Here is a 23,466-nt window from a genome sequence, read left to right as displayed (position 1 = left end):
TTTAGGATTTCGTTTTCTGCACTTCTGCCAATAAGGGAGGGGCCTTGTTGCCCTACCTGTGCGAGGTACTCAGTGAGAAACCTTTGTGGAGGGCCTCATTTTCAGCACAGAAGTATGGAGAACAATCAGTCACGTTGTGTTGTTTAATCAAGAACACCTGTGTGTGACTTTTAGATACTGTTGTATCGTTTCTTGATAAGGGTGGCAGGAATTTACAGTAGTAGGACTGACTTTACAAAGGGAAATATTGTCATAATTCTCGCTGAGAACTTCAGTAAATGTCTTTTTTGTATAACCATACTTTTTCTATAATGGTGTCTCACTCAAGGTTCGTTTTTCAATAAATAAAAGTTCAAGTATATAGTTCAAGTATGTAGTCTTCAATGTACTGTATTATCAGCTTGCCAGACACAGCATGTTGCTGAGAAAAGTACGCAAACTGATAAGATACATTTTCAATTCCCCTTCAGTAAAACACAAAGGTTTCTTTAGGAAAAAAAAAGATTAATGTAACTTTATCACATCCAGTTACAGCGACATCAGTTGTGAAAGACAATGACAACAGTGTACTGACAAAACATACGGTAGGTTACCTTGTTCATTAATTACCCAACTCTGCCCTCTGGTGTCTAGTGAGAAAACAGCACTTCACATCAACAGAGAGCAGTTTACAGCCCTTTTTCATTCATTCAATATACATGTGGGAGGATTATTGTACCTTCATGATCATTTTCTATCTATTTCAAGTTATTTATTATCAATTACTTAAGTGAAGTCAAGGTAATTGTATTGCATTTTCAACATGAAGTGAAATATTATTTTTAAATCATCAAGTTTTGCCTCGGCCAATAGCAGGATCAGCAAAGGAACCGTAAACACTCAGAATTAGAGGGCAGCAATATGAAGTAGTATCTAAACTATAATTAAGGAAATAAAATACATTTTCTTTCCAGCTCTCAGTGGTTCCGTGTTCCTGAATGTGTTGATGTCACCCGTATTGGACTTCCTAGGAATATTCTTCATACCTTTGACCCTTCAGAATAGAGCCTTCCAAAAAGTAGTTTATCATCACATTCATATCCAGACTGAGGTAATACTCAAATGACTTCCCAGGAGGACGCAGGGCCAAAGGTTTCAACTTGAATTGGGAGGCTGCGTAATTCTTTTATTGAGTGACTTGTACTTATTCATATTTTCAGTATGCCCTTGTCTAAATACTGATTTCGGGATTTATAATGTCTTTAACAATTATGAATGTGTCATGTTCCTTTAGTAAATCATTTAACATTTCAATAAAAAACTAAACAAATTAAGTCTCTATGCTGGAATCTACACTATCTTTTTATGGGTTACTAGATTGGTCCAAGTTGCAGAATACAATGCAGCTACTCATGAAGTTGTAGTTTTATTGTCCTTCAGAAACATCTGTGATCTAAATACCATTTAGATACTTGCTGACCTCTGAATATTGTAGTGGTACTAAATTGAATCTGCACGAAATCAACATCATATCACAAGAAAGAGACACAGGATGATAAAAGATTGATTTGAGTGGATAAGGCTAGCGTGATAAGAGAATGATAGACTGATAAGACTTTTACACAGTATTGCAAAACACAATTTGAAACGTGCATGGCATCTGAAGAAAGAGTGGGATAGATATCTAAATCGATAGAAAGAAACAAAGAGGGGGATGAACGGAAGGATGAAAAAAAGTTTAATAAAAACTGTACTGGGCTGTGCATTCACTCAACATCAAGGCTGCACTGACTTGGACTTGAAAAATGACATCATTCAACTCCACTGGCTCCTGAAATCTGAGTTGAGTTGAATGCCAACCACGTCCTATAGAATGAAGCTGGGTTTTGTCAACATTTAATTGCGCTGTGTAAAGAGTAGGAGGAGAGTAGTACAATTTGGAATGGCATTGAATGTTGGACCCTACCGTTGTTAAAAAGCTAAATTTACAAAAGTTGTAAACCTCGTTATCAGCATTCATGCAGGGTGGCAGGAGAGTCTACGAGCATGACATTAATTATTGTTAGAACTGTTTGGGTTGTGACACGCCTGAGAAGAATTCTGCACGCCTCTCTAGCTGATAGGACGCAAGCTCACACCTAATCCGGTCAATCTATCACAGGGGTCCACCAGAGGGGCTGTCTTCTCTGTTGTTGACAACCACTTTGTCATTGAGCCCCAGTGCACTTCAAACCCGTCCTGCCTTACCGCGTCCCACTGTGACACGTCGTGTCCGAGCGACCATGAAGCTACAGCTGCCCAACCCGGGCCTGGAAGACAGGATCCTGTCCCATGAAGCGTTGGAGAAGCTGGAGCACGAGGAGGCTGGAGACCGCCCCAAATGGGACAACAAGGCCCAGTACATGCTCACCTGTGTGGGCTTCTGCGTGGGGCTGGGGAACGTGTGGAGGTTCCCGTACCTGTGCCAGAGCCATGGAGGAGGTAGGAGAGATGGAGGCTGGTCGGGTCGGACGTTTCCCATTAGATATCTTCCCCCCCAAAAAAACATTTGCTTTAGTGATTTTCTTTAACACTGTTATAAATGTAGTGTTCAGATGGATGTATTTTTATTATAGGCCACATTTCTATGGTTTCCAGTGGTATTTGGTATATTTGGAGCTATTAATTTAAATGTAATAACTGTAAATGTAATTCAACATGTGCATGACATTACTTTAAATGTGTTTCTGAAACGTAACAATTAAAATTGTGGTAATATTTAACCTCCTACTGTGCTGTCCACAGGTAGCTAAGTTTTACAATGCTCCTGGCGAATGTGCGTTCCCTCATATGCAGCACAGTGTTAACATCTTTATTCATCTAAATACTTTATTTTTTGTAGAGCTAAAACTATTATTCCATTATAGTGATATCGCAATAAAATTTCAATGTTTGGAGACAGATACAGATTACAGATAATTACTGTAAATGGATGGTCATGGAAGTCATGTCCATATATAATAAATATCAACACCACTGTAGGCTTAGTTGTCTAGTTACATGTATTATGTCTCCAGTTTAGCGATGATGTTTTTCCAACAAATTCTCCATCACTGCTGATAGGAAGATAACTGAGAACTTGAAATGTTGTAATAACCCTTGATGATGAACAGTTACAAGTTAGGTCATCATCACCTTTTGTACGTGGCTTTACATGTTAATGACTGATGGTGTGCCATTTCTATTGATGCAGAGAAAAGACAAATTTCTAACTTTACAGATACAAATTACAGATAATTACAGATGAATACAGATAACTGTCATGGAAGACATGTCCATATAATAAATATTAACACCCCAGTAGGCCTAGTTGTCTAGTTAATATCGCTAAAGTTTAGCGATGATGTTTTTCCAACAAATTCTCCATCACTGCTGATAGGAAGATAACTCAGGACTTCAGGGAAATGTTTTAATGACCCTGGATGATGAACAGTTACAAGTTAGGTCATTATCACCTTTTGTACGTGGCTTTACATGTTAATGACTGATGGACTGCCATTTCGATTGATGCATAGAAAGATAAACTCGTAACTCAACAGACAGTCTAACTGAAAAATATTTGTTGAAGGAATTAACTTGCACTTTGGAATCATCTCCAATATGACTTGTAATAAAGCTTGAACAGTAAGCTTGACCGTCTTATTCAGCATTCAGTATCAATAGACTTCTCAGCATTCAAAAAAAAATCTGACCGACAGAAGAGCCATGATAATGTAAAAGAAGCAGATGAAGAAGTAGTAGAAGAGGTACATAAAGAAGAAACAAAAGAAGAATTAGATGAAGAAGAAAAAGAAGAAGCAGAAGCAGCGAATGAAGTAGAAGCAGATGAAGAAGTAAACAAAGGAGATGCAGAAGAAGTAGCAGAAAAAGGAGCAGGAGCAGAAGAAGAAGAAGAAAGAGCAGTAAATGAAGCAGAAGCAGATGAAGAAGTAGGAGAAGCAGAAGCAAATGATGAAGAACAAGACAAATGAGATGCAGACGAAGGAGAAGAAGAAGAAAAAGCAGAAGCAGAAGAAGAAGCAGAAGAATAAGAAAATGAAGTTGAAGCAGATGAAGTAGATTAGCTGTTCTAGTGTGAGGAGACTGACCTCTACTCTGAATCACAGCCACCCCAGTCTTTAATTCAAGTCCAATCATCATGTATACATAACCTTTTTTAGTCTGCAATGGGATAACTAAAAAGAAGGCCTAAGGAGTCATGTTCTCATGTTGTCAGCATGTCTCCCTGCATGTTAAAACTGTATGAGATGCATTTCAGGGACATAGAAGCTAATCATTACACAGGTTAATATACTCATGTTGCATGGCTTTGGTTAAATGGATGACTCCTCTTTTCTCAGGAGCCTTCATGATTCCTTTCCTCATCCTCCTGGTTCTTGAAGGAATCCCGCTTCTCCATTTAGAGTTTGCCATTGGTCAGCGTTTGAGGAAAGGCAGTTTGGGGGTGTGGTCAACTATCCACCCTTGTTTGACCGGAGTGGGTAAGCAACGTTCTCGACAGAGCTGAACGCATGGCATCATCACGAGACCCGAGGCTAGTGACGCTGTTTTCTCCACAGGGATTGCTTCCATGTGTGTGTCTCTGATGATCAGCCTCTACTACAACACCATCATCGCTTGGGTCATGTGGTACTTCTATAACTCCTTCCAGAACCCTCTTCCTTGGAGCCAGTGCCCAATAAACAGCAATAATACAGGTAGTAGAGTGCAAGGCTTTCCCATTCAGGAACATGATATGTTATGATGTCTGAAAAGCGTGGCTTCATATTTACCATGAGTACCACCGTCTCCCCAGGCCTGGTGGAGGAGTGTGTGAGAAGCTCCTCTGTGGATTACTTCTGGTACAGAGAGACTCTGAACACATCCCCCAATATGGTGGAGCATGGTGGGCTTCAGTGGTGGATGGTCATATGCTTGGTGGGAGCCTGGTCTGTCCTATACATCTGCATCATTCGTGGCATTGAGACCACGGGCAAGGTGACAGTCTCAGACCGATTAGATTAATAAAATATGACACCAAATAAATGTGATTGAAAAACAGATAACACGCTAATAATACTTTTCTCCGTGTCTGTGGCAGGCTGTGTACGTGACCTCCACACTTCCCTATGTAGTGCTGACCATTTTCTTGATCCGAGGACTGACCCTGAAAGGTTCTCTAAGTGGAGTGAAGTTCCTTTTCACGCCTGACGTAAGTTCTCTCTTCGATTTTTTTCAAGAAAATTCCTGACATCAGCGATTACATTTTAATACTGTCACGTGTTCCCCTTTAAGAATACCGTATACTAAGATAGATATCAAAATCTAAAATGGATAAAACAAGTAACGTGATAACTCATGTGATGCCCTGCCAGTTGGCAGAGCTAGCCAATCCATCCACCTGGTTAGATGCAGGGGCCCAGGTCTTCTACTCCTTCTCCCTGGCGTTTGGGGGCCTCATTTCCTTCTCCAGCTACAACTCAGTCCAGTGAGTCCCTCTTGCATTGCCAATCTACTGACATCAGATGTACCCCAACAAACTGAATCGAGTGTCGTGAAAGAGATTGATCCTGTGTCTGTGTTGTCCCCAGCAACAACTGTGAACAGGATGCCGTCATCATCTCTATCATCAACGGCCTTACTTCGGTCTACGCCGCAACAGTCATCTACACCATCATTGGCTTCAGAGCCACGGAGAGATTTGACAACTGTATAGGCGGGTACGCTTTTATGGATCTCTCATGACACGTGGCTCTCACGTAACGTCCTATTTCAGTCATGAGAAGTACACATGGTAGATAGTGAAAGTATTTTGCCCAATATCTTCTCTCTAGAAATATCCTTGGGCTGCTGAATGCGTTTGATCTCCCCGAAGGAAGCATCACCGAGAGCAACTATGCTGAGGCCATCCAAAATCTTAATGGGACAGACCCAGATGTCCTTCAAGGGTTGAACTTGAAGACGTGTGACCTGAACACTTTCCTCAGCGAGGTTTTATATTTTCGACAAATTCCACAAATGATCTCATATCCATTGTTATTATTGGAATCATTGTTGGAAAACACATTTGATTTGATTGCACTCTACCTGACCTTGAATGACCAATTGTTTTTGTACAGTACATGTCATGATGACACATCTGTTGATATAGGGAGTGGAAGGAACTGGCCTGGCCTTCATCGTGTTCACAGAGGCTATCACCAAGATGCCCGTCTCTCAGCTCTGGTCAATCCTGTTCTTCGTCATGCTCTTCTGCCTGGGCCTCTCGTCCATGTTCGGCAACATCGAAGGAGTTCTGGTTCCCTTGCAGGACCTCAAGGTGTTCCCCAAAAGTTGGCCCAAAGAGGCTGTCACTGGCGAGTCCCCACCTCCCTACTCACATGTCAAGATGTTGGTTTGTTCTTGGGGATGAAGTCTCCTTATTGTTCATTTTGTCCTGTAACAGGGGTGACATGTGTTCTCTGCTGCCTGGTGGGCCTGATTTTTGTTCAGGGGTCAGGGAACTACTGGCTGTCCCTCTTTGACGGCTACGGTGGTTCCATTCCTCTGCTGGTTGTTGCATTCTGTGAGATGATGGCGGTTGTGTACGTATATGGTATTGACAGGTGAGCATGACAAGATACAATAGCATCACTAGAACAATATGCGTCCCTGTGTGGAAATGCTACATGTACTTACTTGTTCCCCAAACTCCCTTCAAGGTTCAACGATGACATCGAGTTTATGATTGGTCACAAACCCAACCTCTTCTGGCAGATAACATGGAGGGTGGTTAGTCCTCTCATCATGTTTGTCATCTTCATCTTCTACTTTGTCACGAAAGTCAGCGAGAAGCTCCTCTACAAAACTTGGGATCCTGAATCGGTAATGTTTTTCTCCTACATATGCAAAGGAGGAGAGGAAATCAAAACATCAACCGTTCCAAAAGTTAGAAGTCACATTTCTTGGTGTGGCACCGACACTGTGTCTCACAAGAAATGTCATGACGGTACAACTGTATTAGGACTAAATGACTCAACAACTAAGGCTGTCTTTTCAGGAGAACTTCCCCACACTGGATGAGAAGCTATACCCCGTCTGGGTCAATGTGATCATCTTCATTCTGGCAGGAATCCCCAGTCTTGCGGTGCCTGCAATCGCTATTTATCACTGTCTACGGAGGAAGAAGAGTGGAAGACCTCAGTCAGAGGATCCATACACTATCTCCAAACACGTTCATATGAATGACGAGCCTGAAACGAATAGCAAGTCCTTCACCTGATCACTTTAATGACTTCTGTGTTGGACCTCTCATCCAATAGCTGATGTTCCCTCGCTAACATAACATAAACAGCTTTCCAGTCAATTATTGTATGTGTTCTCATTGCTCCATGTTTGATAAGGTGTTCGAGGCATGATCAAGGGTAGACTAAAGATAGATGAAACTGTAAGCAATCCATTAAGTAAACTAGAGAAAGACTCTTTTCTTGTCACCCTCTTGCCTTCTTACTCCTCTCTGGCACTCAAGAAATGAGGTGACAGGATGTACAGCAATATATTTTGAAGATACTATTTGTTTTTAAATCATTAATGTTACAGTATGATATAAATGTTCTTAGTTTTATCAATGATTAAACTGCCCCTTTAACATAGGCTAATTCTAATCTCCAGTGTTTGTATTTGGCAATAACAAATAACGGACCCATGAAGAATAAGCACTTGGCAATATATAATGATATAACTTAGCTTGTTATACTGTACAGTCAACTAGAAATGTTGATGAGAACTCGTGCTTATTTTGGTTTAGGAAACCCATGCAAAAATATGGTAGAACTCAATGTTATAGTTTTGGCATCACTGAGCAAAAAGAATGTCTCATACATCTCATAATCTTTCCATCTGGGCTTTCATTCAAACCGTGTTGCAGCTTTGGTGTTTTCTGAGCTTAGTCTTCTCAAACTAGAGATCATCAAATGGGGACTGTTATTTAACATAAACTATGCCAAGTCATGGAGTGCAGAATATTTCTTGCGAAAACTCGAACTTGTGCTTTTCACATCGAGCCACAGGAGGCCGCCAATACGGTTATGTTTTGATTGCGCCCCCTTGACTGTCTGCTCCCGCTGGCAGAGTTTGCGCTAGAGGAGGGAGTCCCATGCTCTGTACTCTACAGACGCCAAGTCCAGCAGTCCTGTCCGCAGTGTGCCTCAGCACCTTGCCTGCCCGCAATGCCCTTCGACACTGCCGCTCCGCTCATCTCAAGAGAACATCAGAAACTCGGCAAGAGAGGATAGAGACGATAGGCTACATTAGAACGAGCAGTATTGGAATAACTGTAACGATTTTCCAGTGTATTTAAACCTCTGCGGCTTTAGGAAGCGAATGGAAAGACTCCAAGGATAACAAGAGAAGCAGGGCTCGCTACTGCAGAGACAACCTGCCGGTGGATCGCTGTCCCTGGTTGTCGCGGGGCTGCGCGTCATATCAAAGGGTTTCGAGGAGCAGCCACTTTTAGAACGACTTCTAATAACCGTCTTGCATGGATGCATCATGGCTACGTTACTATGCAGGGTGCAGTTCTTAGATGATACTGATCCATTCAACAGCACCAATTTTCCAGAGCCAACAAGACCTCCTCAATACACTTTCAGAGAGGATATCCCGCTCATAAATCAGATTGCTGGAGTCCACAGGCTTCTCAAAGCCCCGCACAAGGTATGTTGGCTCACCAACTGTCTCTTGATATTGGCAACTCTTTCGCTAGTTTATATAGATTTTCTTGCCATACGATCGATATAAAGTGTGGTGCTATCCCAATCAATGCTTTGTTTGAAGGTTGAATTGTCAAGGAACATCTGATATTTACTTTGTCCAAAAATAATTGATCCCAGATGATGTGCCATGTATCGTGATTGTGACAGTTATCTGGACCATGATGAACTTATAGAGCATCATCCTCATGACAGATAATGGGATTGTGCCACATTGATGAACCCCATACCCATGTTCAAAATGTAAACAAACGATAAATACAGGGCCAGTTTTAGTACTGGCGTTAGTGAGGTATTCAGGAATGCTCAACAGCTGAGGGAATGGGTGGACAGTCAGGCAGCTCCGGCCACAGAGGGTTGAACCTACCCAAGCAAAGGGAAAAAGGCAGCTGCTCCTATGAACTGTGACTACAACAGTAGAACTGTTGAATCCCTTGTGTGGTTGACTAGGGGTTGGTTCCTGGTCCTAACATTTCTCTTTGACTTCTCTGCTCCAAATGATGCAAAACATACTATTACTTAATGTGCACTATTGTTCCAAACAGATCTGGTATTGTTTAGTGTGGTTTGGTGTACAAACAAACAAACAAGCAAACAAACAATGTGTGCAAACAAGCCACAACATTTAGCTCTGGGATAAGTTTGATTCTTATCTGGTGGATTTCTGGTGGAAGTTCTTTCCTACAAGGAATTTTCTTTACTTCAATGATGGACTTTATACCTTCTCTTCATCTGGTCACTGGTATTCCATCATGTGAACGAAGCATTTGCTGTAACTTGAAAATCCCAGGAACTCTTCCAGTGCCAATTTTCCTTTGTGACTGATGGCCATTACAGCTCTTAAACTTACATTAACAGCTGTATCAAGTTCAGTATTTAGAATCAATGCCCTTTTATTTGAAATAGCGGGCAATGTCACTTGCGTTCATCATCCACAATTTCCATATTCAAACTCTAAAATCGGCTACTGTTTGACATATGATTGCCATTTCACGTCTTGCCTCTCCCCTCTCTTCTCTCTTCCTCTGCTCTTTTATGCTTTTCCCAAACCCTCCACTTTCACTGTGGACTTTTCTGCACCTCAGCATTCCTGTGTTTGGCCACTCATGCCTCATGCCTGTCTCCATTTATCTCCAGCCATTTGAGGAGGCCATACACCCATAGGCCTTTATTGTTTTGACTGTAATAGTTGGCCTACACCCATACCATTGAATGACCCGTTTCAAGCACATCAAAAGAAGTGAGCTTTTCTGTTCAATACCCTGTGGTAAAAATGTTGAAGCTTTCCTTTACACATCCCACTAACCCTAACCCTAACCCTAACCCTTTCCTTTACACATCCCAATAATGACAAATGATGTCGACCAGATCCCCGTCCAGAAAGCGCGGAGGCGTCGGACAAATCCCAAAGTTCCCAACCCCTCGATCACGTGCATCTAAACACATTTCCCGACGGTCTCGTCTCCAAACCAGGACGTCTAAGCAGAGTGAAGGGGCCGTTTAGTCGTTCACTCGTTCGGTTAAAAAAGTCACGCAGGTCCTAATGGACTGTTCGCTGGTCCTCTTCCTTCATCCTGTCAGATCAATGGCGTCTCCAAGCTCTTGGAGTGGAGCTTGGGTAGATAAGTCACGGAAGCCTCAGCATACTGTGGATCACTGCAGGCCTGGCTCTCGTTCTCCTCTAGCTCTGTCCAGCAGGATGGGAACAAGGTGGCATGCCCTGCTTCAGCCAAAGAGAAAGAGAGAGAGAGAGAGAGAGAGAGAGAGAGAGAGAGAGAGGGAGAGAGAGAGAGAGAGAGAGGGAGGGAGAGAGAGGGAGAAAGAGAGAAAAGGAGAGAGGGGGAGAAAGAGAGAGAGAGAGACAGAGAGAGGGAGAGAGAGAGAGGGAGAGAGGGAGGGAGGGAGAACAAGAGAGAGGGAGGCTGACTGAAAGAACAACACAAACAGCCTTAATGCACTTTTCACACTCCATTGGTTCTCCAGCCAAGCTGGGTATAGCTGTGGGCCCATGGGACAACAAACTAGAGGTGCCAGCGAGGCCTGGGAGTGCCAGTGACATGATCAGCAGTACCCTGACAGTGAACTAACCTCACATGTGTGGTTAGCATTAGCTTGAGCGAGCAGCTGCTGGGGTTGTCCCTTTAACAGGTTATGAGGTAGGTTTTGAAGAATGTTTTCACGAAAACCTTAGATAGAAAATGATCAAGGTACCAGGACACACTGAGTTCCTGTCTTCCAGTGCAGCCTCCCCTCTACATCTGTAGGGGGGGTGAGGATGTGCTGGTCAGTCTGGTATAAATAGCACCGTGCTAACATATGGTGCCCTGGGAACAAGCACAGCTAGCATGTGCTGTCCCAGCGCTGTTGCTGTCAACTACAGGCTACACCCCCCAGAGGGTAGGTGGATGATGGAGGGGAGAGATGCAGGTGGAGGGTAGAGGTGGAGGTGCAATTAGATGTGGACTGTGAGGGAGGGAGGGAGGGGGGGATGGAAGTTGACAGGGATGCACAGGTGAAGGGAAACTAGAGGCAGAGAGAGAGTTTGAGAGGTGGTGTAAAGGTTGAGGGGATGGTAGAGGGGAGGGGGAGGTTTAGAGGTGGAGAAGGATGTAGAGGGGGAGGTTGGGGGGTTAGAAGGGGAGGTAAAGGTGGAGGGGTAGGGCGAGAGCTTAGGGGGTTTGGGAATGGTGTCGATGAGAACCTGGTCTAACTCACTGTTGAAATTGACAGGTTACTCCATTGAGACGCCTCCAATGAAACCCGACTCCAAACACTTGCAGATTTACACATTATTTTGCTATTTCAGCTCTGCCCCTGCAACATCCAACTTCTAACTGAAGCCATTTAAAAGTGAGCAATGTAAAAGCTCAGAAAGAATTCAGCATCTTCTCTGTACCTTGATACTTAAATGTTGTTACTGTAAATGGAAAGTGCTAGAAATGGCCTGACTCAGGTGTTCATCTCACAGCTCTGTCATGAATAATTCATAATATCTTCTGGAAGACTAAGCATGCTGTGAATAGGCAACACAGCTCACAGCTCAGCACAGTTCACCTGAAATGTGCTGCCCCACTGGAACCTTTCACAAAAGTGCAGAATAGCAGCTATTGCCATTGATTTTCAATTTTTCATTCAGATTTTCTATGCTCTCTACACCACCTTTCTCCAGTTTGGGTCAATGACCTCAAAAGTATTTTGAAAGCCAGAAATCCTTCCATCAGACTTGATGAGACTGACTGTGCAGAGCTTCGGCAAGGAAAGATGTGGGGAGAAAAAGTTGGAGTATGGACAGTCGTTTTGACAGTTCATCTTTTTTTTGGAAGCTTGTTTTCCTGTAAATTATTCCACAGAAATTACAGAGGGCCATAATGAGAAGTTATGCTAAATGCTGTAAAATATAGGTTATTTCAGTGACTGCTGCTGCTCTCTGGCTGTGTATTACACATTGTTATGTAGAGTTGAGGTTTTTGCAGGTCTCTGTATTTTTTGAGCCTCGTTTACACAGCTCTATTCAGGAGAACTCTCTCCTTACAAACTCTTTCCTTGCATGCTTGACAGAAGCTAAAGATTACTGTGGTCTCTCTCTTACGTTCACTAGTGCGTTTTAATGAGCTAATTCTACGTTCTTCAGACAGAGACCACAGATCACATAAACAATTCGCAATAGACAGAAACAAAAGCAAGGAACTGTTACAGGCTGTGCTACTTGTCTGTTGTTAGGAAACAGTCGTTTTAAGAAGTACAACCTAAAGGAGCTCACATCCTTTAGAGCCAAAATATTCCAGGGTTTTCAATTTCCTTCCGTCAATAAATAGCTCGTATTATACACATCACGAGACACATCATTTAGATATTTTGGAGATACTAACCTACAGGAAAAGAGCTATTTTTCCACTATCAACCCATGAAGAAGCAGCAAGAAATTGAGGGTGAGATTGTGTTTTGAATTGGGAAATTGTATGGTGTTTATTTTAGGCTGTGCCTGCCTCACTGCCTCTCTGGCCAGTGGACCACAATGTGGTTGAAGGGAGAGGCCAAACCTCAGTGTGTGAATGCTAGTTACTTCTTTGGACCTGGGACCATAAGGCCAGGGTTCAAGACCTATGTGGAAGACAACACATCCACTGTCACTGTTAATCTGGCAGCGCTGGGCCAGGATTATAGGCCATTTATGACCTGGATACTGGCCAGTAATCCAGCTTCATTATATAATGAGAATGGCAGGAACAACTCATGGTTTTATCGGATGTGTTTGTTGGGTCTACCATGGCTGGACTGCTTGATGGAGACTGGCTGTGGTTTAGAATCAGAACCTTATGTGAAGACATGAAGTTCTTGGATTCAAAGTGAACTAATAAGCTAGTTCCAGCTACATCATCACCCCCAGTATCCCCCAGTGTCAATATCAGTTTCTGATCGAGAAAGTACTAGGTTGGAGTGTAGATGCATTTTTTTTTATTCATTGTACGTACTCTGTAATAAAAACTTTTTTTCAAGAAAATGTAGTACTTTGATAGGCTCCTAGGTAGGAGTAGAACCTTCTGGTCTTCTCCTTCATGCTTAGTTTCACGCCACACCCATTCCATACTACCGCTTTTCTCTGACTGACCCGTTCATGGGGCCTATATATAGTGGGCCCAACTTGGGCCACTATGTCTGGATATCCTGTCAGCTGGGAATCTCTCCTGTAATCTGGTGAAACTCTCTCTCTCGCTCTCTCTCTCGCTCTCTCTCTCTCTCTCTCTGACTTCAGCCATCTTAAAAGCCATCTTGAGCCATCTTAAATAAGACCTGTCACAGGTCTTGAAGCTGTCCATGTGCCCTGGGGGAGCTCCTCACTTTGTCCGTGTGCTCCTGACCACGTCGGCCTTGTGGGCTGCGATGTCTCAGGTGTGCTTGGGGAATACGGATGTGAAACCCTTTGGGTCTGTGGGGCTATTATATTTCCAATAAGCTTTTGCTTTACAACGCAGAGGAAAGAGACAAGACAGTTCAGAGAGCGCGAGCGAACGATTGAGAGTTCTCCCAGTCATCCCAGCAACCACATGTTTTGTTTCAGTCCTCCAACATGACACAGGCCTCAGACGGCGCATTAGATCCAAAGAAAACATCGTTGCCGAACAGATCAAAGCTGTCAGACCCCTAATGTCTTTCCCAGTTAGCAACTTCCCTTTCTGCTCCACTTTTAATTAAGTTACTGTCATTTGTGGGAGGAAATCAAACCACATCACAGTAGGCACAAATCAAAGTTCTAATTTCAAAAACAGTCCTGTGTTTTCAATGTTTTAATAAAATAAAAAAAGTACAAGTTTTGTTGTTCTCCAACGATCATCCGCCCTTGATGCCCTATCCTTTGGTGTTTGTTTGAGGAAAAACAGACAAACAAGCGTCTCCCTTTACCATGTATCGTCTATCTGGGCAACCCACTGAAACCCCGGGTCAATGATAGGAAGCAGCACATTCATTTGTTCTCCTTGGGGTTTATTAGTTCTGTGCGGCAGTGTGAGGCCCCCCCGCGTGGGGATGATAGAGCCTGGTCAGGAGTTAGCGCAGCCACCCCCGTGTTTGTTTTCCTCTCCTCTCCCCCAGCCGGTGGGAGCTCCTGTCCTGTGGAGCCGACCCTGATGAGCTCACAGCGTAAACAAGCTCATCTGCCCCCGTCTTAGGTCGGCCGCACAGGACAGTCAACCCCCCGATTGACGGCCTCACTCGGGGCCCTCTAAGGAAATGCGGTAGAAACTGTCGCTTGACGGTACCTTTTCAAGGTACAGGGATTTTAAATGATGGTGAAATCCTCCCTTGCTTGTTTGGATTTTGGTGGGTTACCATGCTGCTTGGCAGAGCAGCATGAGAGAGATACTGGAATTGTTTCCAGGGCTCAAGCTGCTGACCTCTACCTCTACCCCCCCCCCCCCCCCTTTGTCATGGTGCTGACAGAGGTAGATAAAGTTTCTCTCAGACACTGGAGGTTAGAGAAACAATCAAAAAACACCTTTAGGCTATCTGTCATCCTTAAGGGACATGATGCCAGGTGGAGAGAACACTGATGGACACAGAATATTTCTCATGGAACAAGGACATTCAGGTATTTCCGCTGATGTAATAGATAATAGAGTTAGTGGTGGTGTAATCAGAGAGGCAGGGAGACGTCGCTCAATTACATAATTATACCGTAATTCTGTAAAAAGCAGCCATGGATATCTCCAGCCAGTGTTTGGACTGAATTCAGGCATTCCTGGGAATGTTTAGAGGGAAATGGTTATGGTTTTGGTGAGCAAGGTGGGGCTAAGAAACGCCAGTATGTCTTAAAATGACGATAAATGTATTTGACTAACTAATGATTAATTATGGGAGTGTGAAGGACAGAGTCCACAAGGTTGTTCCAGGCTTGATGGAGCCCCAGCTTCGGTCTTGTCCCAGGCTAGAGAAAGTTCTGGTCTCAAGGTTGGACTGTCAGCAGCAGATGTACCATATCCATCTGCCTGCTGATTGGCTGGGAACCATCCGCATCAACACAAACAACAATGACAACAATAAACGGATTATATTGCACTGCCAATTTGCCTGTGGGAAAAGCTGGAGGGTAGCGACAGTTTAATTGCATTGAATTATTCATCTAGTGATCTTCCTTTCTCTCTTTCATCCCTCTCAGCTCGATGACTGTGCCCTTCAGCTGTCCCACAATGGAAGCTACCTGGACTTGGAAGCCACTCTGGCGGAGCAGCACGATGAGTTGGAGGGCTTTCAGGAGGAAGGAGGGTGAGATAAAAGCTCTTTCTTTCTTTGTCCACCTCTCATACTCTCATTCTACTGGCGAACCATAGACGTGAAGCTGTCAAAGCACCGTGAGCAGAAATGTAGGGGACCGTTTTGCTGTGTTTTTTTTCCTCCTCCATTTTACCGAGGTAAACAGAGAATACGATCATAAAACTAGGTAGGTTATTCATTTTCTACACTTCAAAAGATGTAACTGGGAATGAGGCCAGAGTCGTATCCTTATTGAAAACACAAGAGCCACTGGCACAACCTCGCAGGTGTAGGCTTCACAGGCCAAGCCACGATGGTCAGAGAGAACGGTTTCTTGTTCTGGCGGTTGAAAAAGCTGTATTGAACTCGAAATAAAACCGTATTTGGAACCATTTATTATTCTGGAGCGACTCGAAAAATATGTTTTACAGTGCAATCATACCAGTCAGATTAGACATGGACCCTCTCTGAGGCACCAAGGTATCCCCCTGCTGTAACAGGGGTCGATACAATGTGATCATTGTTTTGAGAGAGCGGAGAGAGAGAGAAAAAGAAAGGTATTTCAATCCCCTTGCCTTGGGGAAATGTATTAATTTCCTGCCCCTATTTTCCCCCGACCTAATTTGATTCTATTACAGTGATCAGGATCACAATGATACCCATTCTGGTTCATGGTTGAATGACAGTAATAATCCATTTTCCTGGCCTCCGTCATCCCAGCTGATTGAGCCGTCCCACGGACGCCCCCAAGTCGCTCTCCCTCTCAGCAGGCCCAGGGGGAGGGGCCGGGGGGTGGCAGAGAAGGGGGGGGGGGGCTGGGCGCAGAGCAGAGATCACTCCCCATGAAATCATGTCAATCAAGCGGCGAGGGATTCCAACGCTGAAACCCCCACGCTCGTCGTTTCAGTTCAGTCGATATGGTGCTGCTCCTCCACGCGTTTGGTCTCCAGTTCTCCCACGTCTTATCTACTCACGTGTGACACATATCAGCATAGGATCGACAGACGCTGACACAGTAAATGTCATTTGTCGTTGTCAGTGATATCCCAGGCCGGCGAGATACATGACTCTATACACGGTGCTTGACACGCTTGCCAGCACTATCAAAGTGACAGTGGCCAAAGTCGTTGTGGCCTCGTTTTTTTCTTTTTTTCACCTCTTAAATGTCACAGAGTTTCCACGGTGTCTTTCCACCCTCGTTTCTTCAAATACCTGGTCGTGCCAGCAGAGCGAGAGAGTGATGTCATCTGAACTACTTAAGAACAGCCAGGGAGGCTCATGGGTAATCACCTTCATCAGGATTGAATGTCCCCCAGTGATCTGAATAAAGACGCCCTCTCTACAATGCTCTCACTATTTGTTACAGGAAGAGCAGCAGAGTTTGCCTCAAATCATTTCTCCTCCTCCGTTCAGACGCTCGTCGTACTGAACAGTTTTGCAGTATTGCTCGATGACAATGGCTGCTTTCGAAAATGAGAAGGCCCAGAGATGTGAAACTTCCATGTCTTGTTTGTTTCCAGTGCAGTCTTTCTATGATGGTGGGCCGTTTATTGGGTCCATATGCTTTTACATGCTTTGCCCCGCCATGTTGATATGACATCCACGTTCCGCCTTCTTCCGCTGATGTCAAACCAGAGGCTGGCATGGGAGTTCCTGGTCGGCTGGACCACAAAAATCTATGGATTTATTTGTCTAACTCGGAATTCATATGCTGTTCGCCTGGTGTTTCCATTGGACGACGAGAGTGGTCTCATTTCCCAGTTCCATCAAAAATCATTGGGGAGCTTATGGAAGTCCAGGGAGGTTGAAGTGGTCCACTTCTTCTCTCCTCAAAGAAACAGGCTGCCAGGGTGGGCAGTGCCAACTGGCGGAGCCTATGCTGGATGTGTGTCATTAAACCCATACAGTGAGTCTGAGGAGTCTGGTGGGGGCGGGAGGGGGCTAGGAGGCTAGGCATTATTTGTAATAGCAGGCTAATTCCGCCCGCTGGTTTTTTATGGCATGGATGTGCCCAAGTTCACAACCCCCACTGTTCACTGTTGTTGATTTTTATGATTATTGAGCTAATAAAAGGCATGATGAGGTATTTCACCTCAACTTGTTCCATTTTGTTTTATTTTCTTTCTCCCGTTGCAGCACAAGATCCTTCAACAGCAGCAATTCTCCCCTGCAGGATCTTAAGTCTGTACTCAGAGAGGAATCTGGGTTCTACCCGGTTCCTCTCTGCTTTACAACTTCCAGCTGCTCTCAAAGTAATATAAGTTCGGAACAGTACATTTCCAAACAGACTTACCATCTAAAAAAATACTAATTTTGCCTGATTTATAAACCCAGCTGATGTTCTACAGAACGTAAAGTTCATCGGAAAACAGCCTGGTTTCCTGATGGCTGCAGCTGGTCATTGATCAACGAGTCCACCTGATATATTTGGATGTTAACATCCAGGGATACTAACGCCAGGTTACATTCCGGAGGCGCCTGTGTCATACCGAGTGTCTTTACAATCAGATTAAACGATGATCCTCCCACGGGCCATTTCAGAGAGCTGACATATCCATGTCGAGGGAGCTTAAAGGCCATAATCACTTCCACACCATGTTATGAAGCTCGGCTCTGTGAGATTGTGAGTCAGAATCTCCCATCGCAGTCTCTGCTCTGCTGTCATGCTCGTCGGTGATTCCAAACGTCCATGGCTCTGCCTCATGGACAGCGCAGTCCTCCCAGACGGCCTTGCCCTTATGCCTCTCGTCGCTTTTCTGTCGTCACCTTCGGTATTTTGGGATTTCCGATCTTTCTCCGATCGGCCTTCCAGCGATATTTAAAAGACCGGGCAGGTCGTTTGTTCCGTGGGTTGCCGGTACTGCTTTAGAGGTGCATTATGGGGGATGTAGTGAGGATCAGATGGCCTGGCTGGGATCTGTGCTCGGAGAGACACTGAGATCCACTGGATATTTGGATGGATTACATGGTTAAGAGAGTGGGGGGATGCCTTAACCTTCCAGGGGAAGGGCTCAGTGAGGCAGGCAAGGTGAGGTATGGAACACACGTGTGGAATCTCAGGAACATTTAGTTGTTGGGGCTTGTGTTGTTCTTTCATAGACATGTGACAGTGATTGACAGATGATTAGTAAATGTGCAAATCCTCAAGGACTTATTCACTGGTGAGGCTTCAAAAGATAACATAAGGTGCTATTATTGACTGCATAATTGCTTCAGCATGTGAAACCTGTGAGCTAAAATACAGCATAGGTGAAGTTCAGCCCTTTTTTTTTTTGCATTCCATTCTTTAAGACACACACCGTTTATAATAAACCCTAAAACATTGCTCGGTTTTGAATATAACCATGTTGTATTTATTGTGTGTTTATAGTTTTTTTGACAGCCAGTTAGCTTGGAGTTCTCGGAGTGTTCTAGAATCCAACTGTTCTGTTGCTGTGATTCCTCAAAGGGTCTCCGCCTCCCATCGCATCCCACCAGCTCTCTGAGGATGGATCCATTTCATTATTTGGATTTTTTTCTGACCTACTTGGACATAGAAACTCACAGCTTTAAGGATCCTGTTGAAGAAGAAAAAAAAAGTCAGTTTGAAATTCACCAGCGGATGTGTCAACCCTTTAAACGTAAATGAAAAAGTAGAATAGTAAGGAGGAGGATAAAAAATGAAACGTCCCCCAGGCATTTCTGGAGCAGTAGTGATATCGTATTATTCCGAAACCTCAGTCTTTAACAAGTTTTTCCCGTTACAGTGCATATGCCACGTGTGTGCGTGATGGTGTGTGAGCGTGCGAGAATGTATAGCCAAACACCCACGGCCGAGGGCATGACTTCGGGACGTGAACCCTGTGAATAATCTCGTCCAAATCCCTCTGCGTCCTCTCCCCTTGGCAACCCTTGCCGCCGTATTTGACCTGTGGGCCGGAGCAGAGTGAAATACAGGAACTCCGAGCCCCCAAACTGCAGGGCTAGCCCAGAACTGCTGAGTCAGTGGTCCTGCATGGGGTCCTCTTGTCTGTCTTTAATTGGTCTTTCGAGGGCCGAGTGCTGGTTTGACTGCTCTCCAAGTCTGCGTGCTGCAGAGGTTGAGGCGCCCCCAGCCTGCTCTCCCCTTGCCCTCTCGCTGTGGGCACAAACTCTGTGGGATGTTTTATAAACAGGACCAGTAATGCTCAGGCAAATAAAGCCAGAGAGAGCCCAGATCTGGAACACTTCCACCAACGCAGGGCCTGCTCTACTCAGCTCTACTCTGCTCTGGTGTACTATTAACTCAGCTCTCCTCTGCTCTACTCTCCTCTCGTCTGCTCCGCTCAGCTCTGCTCTATTCTACTATGTTCTATTTATCTCTACTCTGCTTTACTCTACTCTGCTCTACTCAGCTCTGCTCTGCTATGCTCTACTCTGCCCTACTCGGCTCTGCTCGACTCTACTATGCTCCACTCTGCTCTACTCTAATCTGCTCTGTTTTACTTTGCTGTACTCTGCTCTGTTTTACTCTACTTGACTCTGTTCTACTATATTCTGCTCTGCTCTAAACTACTATTGTAATCGCAATAGGATTTGTGTGGAGAGTGAGGGAAGTAGCAGGATGAAGCGAGGGGTCTTAGGAGTAAGGAGGTGGTTGGAGGCTCCGCCCCTCATGGGATACTAAGGTCGCCGTCAGGAACGCTACAATGAGCTCAATCCCAGCAGTGCGTTCTCCAGTTATCTGACATGAGAATGACACGGCGCTCCCTCTGACGGAGACCAAGCTACCTCTTAGATGTGAGCAGTCTCACGGCTCGATGAGATCTCTCTTTCTTCGTTATATATGATACCCACGCGCTGTTGCCTGAGGGGAGAGGGCGGGGGTAAAACACAAGCTCGAAACTCCTGCCCCCAAGTTGGAGAATGAATAGGACACGTATAACGTTACGGATTCATGCAACAGCAACAGTTTTTTCCCCTAATTGCTGTAAACGCAGACGAGGCAGGTTAGCTCCTGCATCGTTTTTCCGGTGTTCATAGATTCTGTGGGGCATGCATAAAAAACATCCACCAAAGTCTGACTCGAGCCTGCTGCTCCACAACACAAACCAGAATCTGATTTCAGCATGAAGAGATAAACATTCTGTTGCATAGAATGCATGTTTGTTTGAATTGGTAATCTAATTCACTTGCCATCTGCACAATCATTCTGGGGCTGACCATGTCCTTTGGCATGGATGTTCAGGAAAATGATCTCTCCATCTGTACAATCCAAGCAAACTGGTAACGTTTCTGTCAATATTAAACAGCATACCTGTTGACTCTGCAGTGCTTGCATGTCTCTCCTACTCCATTCACCTCTGTCTAATTTGACAATGAGCGTGTTGGCCTGTGTAGGCTCAGGTCACGGTTAGGAGAGGGGATGCGGTTGCAGAGAGAGAAAGAGAGAGAGAGGGGGAGAGGGAGAGAGGGAAATCAAAAGTTCACTCCAAAATGGCTCTGGTTACCCATCCACCTCAACAGCATCGTGGAGGATTAGGTTCCTCTCTGCCGTCTACACAGCGGGGGCCGTGATGACAGATGTTGCTTCTGTGTCGCCTCTTCTCTGCCTCTTCCTGAATACTCGATTTGATAAACAGAGAGCTTAGGCAGCCCTGTCTGCTATGTGACCTGAGCTGCTGAGAGCGTGTCTGACACAGCTTCCAAGAGAGCTGCCTGTCTGGCTGTCTGACCGCCTGTCTGCCTCTTTATCTGTCTGTCTGCCTGTCTGGCTGTGTCTGTCTGTCTGTCTGTCTGTCTGTCTGTCTGTCTGTCTCTCTGTCTGTCTGTCTGTCTGTCTGTCTGTCTGTCTGTCTGTCTGTCTGTCTGTCTGTCTGTCTGACAGCCTCTCTGTCTGTCTGTCGGTCTGTCTGTCTCTCTGTCTGTCTGCCTGCCTGCCTGCCTGCCTGTCTGTGTCTGTTAGTCTGCCTGTGCTCGTCTGTCTGTCTGCCTGTCTGTGTCTGTCAGTCTGCCTGTGCTCGTCTGTCTGTCTGTCTGTCTGCCTGTGTCTGTCAGTCCGCCTGTACTCCTCTGTCTGTCTGTCTGTCTGTCTGTCTGTCTGTCTGTCTGTCTGTCTGTCTGTCTGTCTGTCTGTCTGTCTGTCTGTCTGTCTGTCTGTCTGTCTGTCCGTGTCTGTCAGTCTGCCTGTGCTCGTCTGTCTGTCTGTGTCTGTCAGTCTGCCTGTGCTCGTCTGTCTGTTACGTTACGTAGCCATGCCGCGTGTGTAAGTGTGAGGTCCTGGTTCCGTGACTGTTTGTTGACTGAGGGCCCACAGGGCTGATCTGCGCACGCTTCCCAACCCGGCCGGCTGGCTCCCTGTCAGATCCACTGCTGTTTCACTGTCTCTAATGGTGACACTCCAGCCCTGGCTCGGAGCCACTCTCCAGCATCGCACACCCCATTGTGCCGACCAGACAAAAGCCTGTTTGTCCCGGGGGCTGAATTGGGGCGAGGGGAGGTGGGGGGGGGGTAGCAAAAGGGGGGGTATTGGGCAACCCTACCTGCTGTGCCTAGCAGGCCTGCGCTGTATTTAGTCTGTTGACATGATGAATGCACAGCGCTGGGTCTTATCTGCGGTTCTCTGGTGTCTGGTGTTGTGTCTGCTGGCTGTGTCTGCTCACTTCCTGTGGGCTGGCGGAATGCCGGTCTCCACCCGCAGGATGGGGGTCCGGCCTCCTCTCTCCACAGATTCGGTGCCATCATCCTGCCAGAGATGGTCCCGTCGCGTTATCTTTGTTTTAGATTGTCAGCGGGGCACTGGGGTGTTGTTGACAAGGGTATTATGGGGTGTTGACATGTCTCCATGGACACAGGGGCCAGAGTCGACCTCGGTGTCGCTCCACGCCCTCGCAGTCACCTCTCGGGACGAGCGACGCCCCCGTCTGTTCTCTTCACTTTGGTTTCCCGCGACGCGTTGTCAAAAATAAAGTGACAGGGAGATGGGGTCACTACAACGCCTTTTTCAGAAGAAATCCCGAAGGAAAACGATCTCTCGCACTTTCTCCCAGTTGCTTTGTTTGCAAGGCTTATCTGTCTCACCTGCCGTCACAGTCTGATGAAGGTTCATACGTGCTTTTAGCTGGGGTCATATCTCTGCATCATGCCTTAGACACAGGCTCCTCGACTCTGCTACTCTTTAAACCAGCCACTGTTTGACCCTGACGTTCTCCTCTCCCCTTGTGTTTGTTTCTCCACCTTAGGAGAAGCAAGAAGCACAGCATCATCCTGCGAACACAGCTGTCTGTCAGAGTTCACGCTTGCATCGGTAAGTTACTTTTAAGTTTGCACATTTTTTGACATGTGGGCTTCAACACGTCACATGAACAAACCGACAAAGAATACATACAGCAACTTCCTGTCTAAACGAGTCCCCAACAAGCTAACCGTTGGTTGTACAATGTGTAATGCTCGTAACATAGGTACTCAAAATCTACTTCTCAGGAGTGCAACTCTGTGTTTCTCTGCTCTGTGCATTCTGGTGTGCCTGTTCTGCCCTGCAGAGCACTGCATGCTGGGATACATAGATAGTGGCAGAGGGTAGTGGGACCCTCATGGACCTCCACCTCGTCTTCAACCTCTTCCTCCTCCTCCTCTTGATCCCTCCCTCTTCACCTCCTTCTTAGGCTTTTCTCCTCCTCCTTCCTCCACTTCCCCTTCTCCTCCTCTCCTTTCTTCACCTCCTCCTAATGCTGCTCTTCTCCTCCTTCACCTCCTCCTAATGCCTGTCTTATCCTCCTCCTTCTCCTCTTTCCTCCTCCCCTTGTTCTCCTCTTCCTCTCCCTCTTCTACCTCCTCCTTCTGCCCTTCTTCATCCTGCCGCTGCTGAGGCAAAAATAACCCTGCCGAACCTGGAAAAGCTATCAAGCTCTGAGCTGTCGGATTTTAATTTGTCTTTTTCTAAAATGTGTTATTGAAGATGACCACATTGGGTGACACACATGGGCTGTGTGACATCACTGTTGTTGGAGGATGA

The 23,466-nt window shown here is 45.4% G+C and overlaps 2 protein-coding genes across 2 annotated transcripts; both read left to right on the top strand.

The window, feature by feature from the left end:
• Positions 1 to 2,203: 2,203 nt before the first annotated feature.
• Positions 2,204 to 7,342, top strand: slc6a19b (solute carrier family 6 member 19b). The gene is made up of 12 exons (XM_047017204.1): positions 2,204 to 2,460; positions 4,359 to 4,499; positions 4,578 to 4,715; positions 4,814 to 4,995; positions 5,099 to 5,209; positions 5,373 to 5,485; positions 5,589 to 5,717; positions 5,832 to 5,988; positions 6,149 to 6,353; positions 6,443 to 6,602; positions 6,699 to 6,861; positions 7,037 to 7,342. The coding sequence occupies exons 1-12, from the start codon at positions 2,262 to 2,264 to the stop codon at positions 7,256 to 7,258; spliced, it is 1,920 nt and encodes a 639-aa protein (XP_046873160.1). The 5' UTR covers positions 2,204 to 2,261; the 3' UTR covers positions 7,259 to 7,342.
• A 782-nt stretch (positions 7,343 to 8,124) lies between these two features.
• Positions 8,125 to 23,078, top strand: LOC124465435 (FH1/FH2 domain-containing protein 3-like). Its single transcript, XM_047017208.1, has 3 exons — positions 8,125 to 8,691; positions 15,400 to 15,506; positions 22,694 to 23,078. Exons 1-3 carry the CDS (start codon positions 8,527 to 8,529, stop codon positions 22,788 to 22,790), a joined length of 369 nt encoding a protein of 122 aa, XP_046873164.1. The 5' UTR covers positions 8,125 to 8,526; the 3' UTR covers positions 22,791 to 23,078.
• Positions 23,079 to 23,466: the final 388 nt, after the last annotated feature.

Source organism: Hypomesus transpacificus, unplaced genomic scaffold, assembly GCF_021917145.1.
Source record: "Hypomesus transpacificus isolate Combined female unplaced genomic scaffold, fHypTra1 scaffold_498, whole genome shotgun sequence".
Classification (NCBI taxonomy): Eukaryota; Metazoa; Chordata; class Actinopteri; order Osmeriformes; family Osmeridae; genus Hypomesus; species Hypomesus transpacificus.
Note: the sequence above shows the minus strand (reverse complement) of the source record. Positions and strands in the feature narration are given on the sequence as shown.

What these genes read in the sequence shown, in the direction of transcription:
- LOC124465435 (XM_047017208.1), top strand. Translation starts at nt 8,527, where the DNA reads ATGGCTACGTTACTATGCAGGGTGCAGTTCTTAGATGATACTGATCCA. An exon ending in TTCTCAAAGCCCCGCACAAG is followed by an intron (nt 8,692 to 15,399) that starts GTATGTTGGCTC and finishes CATCCCTCTCAG; the next exon opens with CTCGATGACTGTGCCCTTCA. An exon ending in GGCTTTCAGGAGGAAGGAGG is followed by an intron (nt 15,507 to 22,693) that starts GTGAGATAAAAG and finishes TCTCCACCTTAG; the next exon opens with GAGAAGCAAGAAGCACAGCA.
- slc6a19b (XM_047017204.1), top strand. Translation starts at nt 2,262, where the DNA reads ATGAAGCTACAGCTGCCCAACCCGGGCCTGGAAGACAGGATCCTGTCC. An exon ending in AATAAACAGCAATAATACAG is followed by an intron (nt 4,716 to 4,813) that starts GTAGTAGAGTGC and finishes CCGTCTCCCCAG; the next exon opens with GCCTGGTGGAGGAGTGTGTG. An exon ending in TCCAGCTACAACTCAGTCCA is followed by an intron (nt 5,486 to 5,588) that starts GTGAGTCCCTCT and finishes TGTTGTCCCCAG; the next exon opens with CAACAACTGTGAACAGGATG.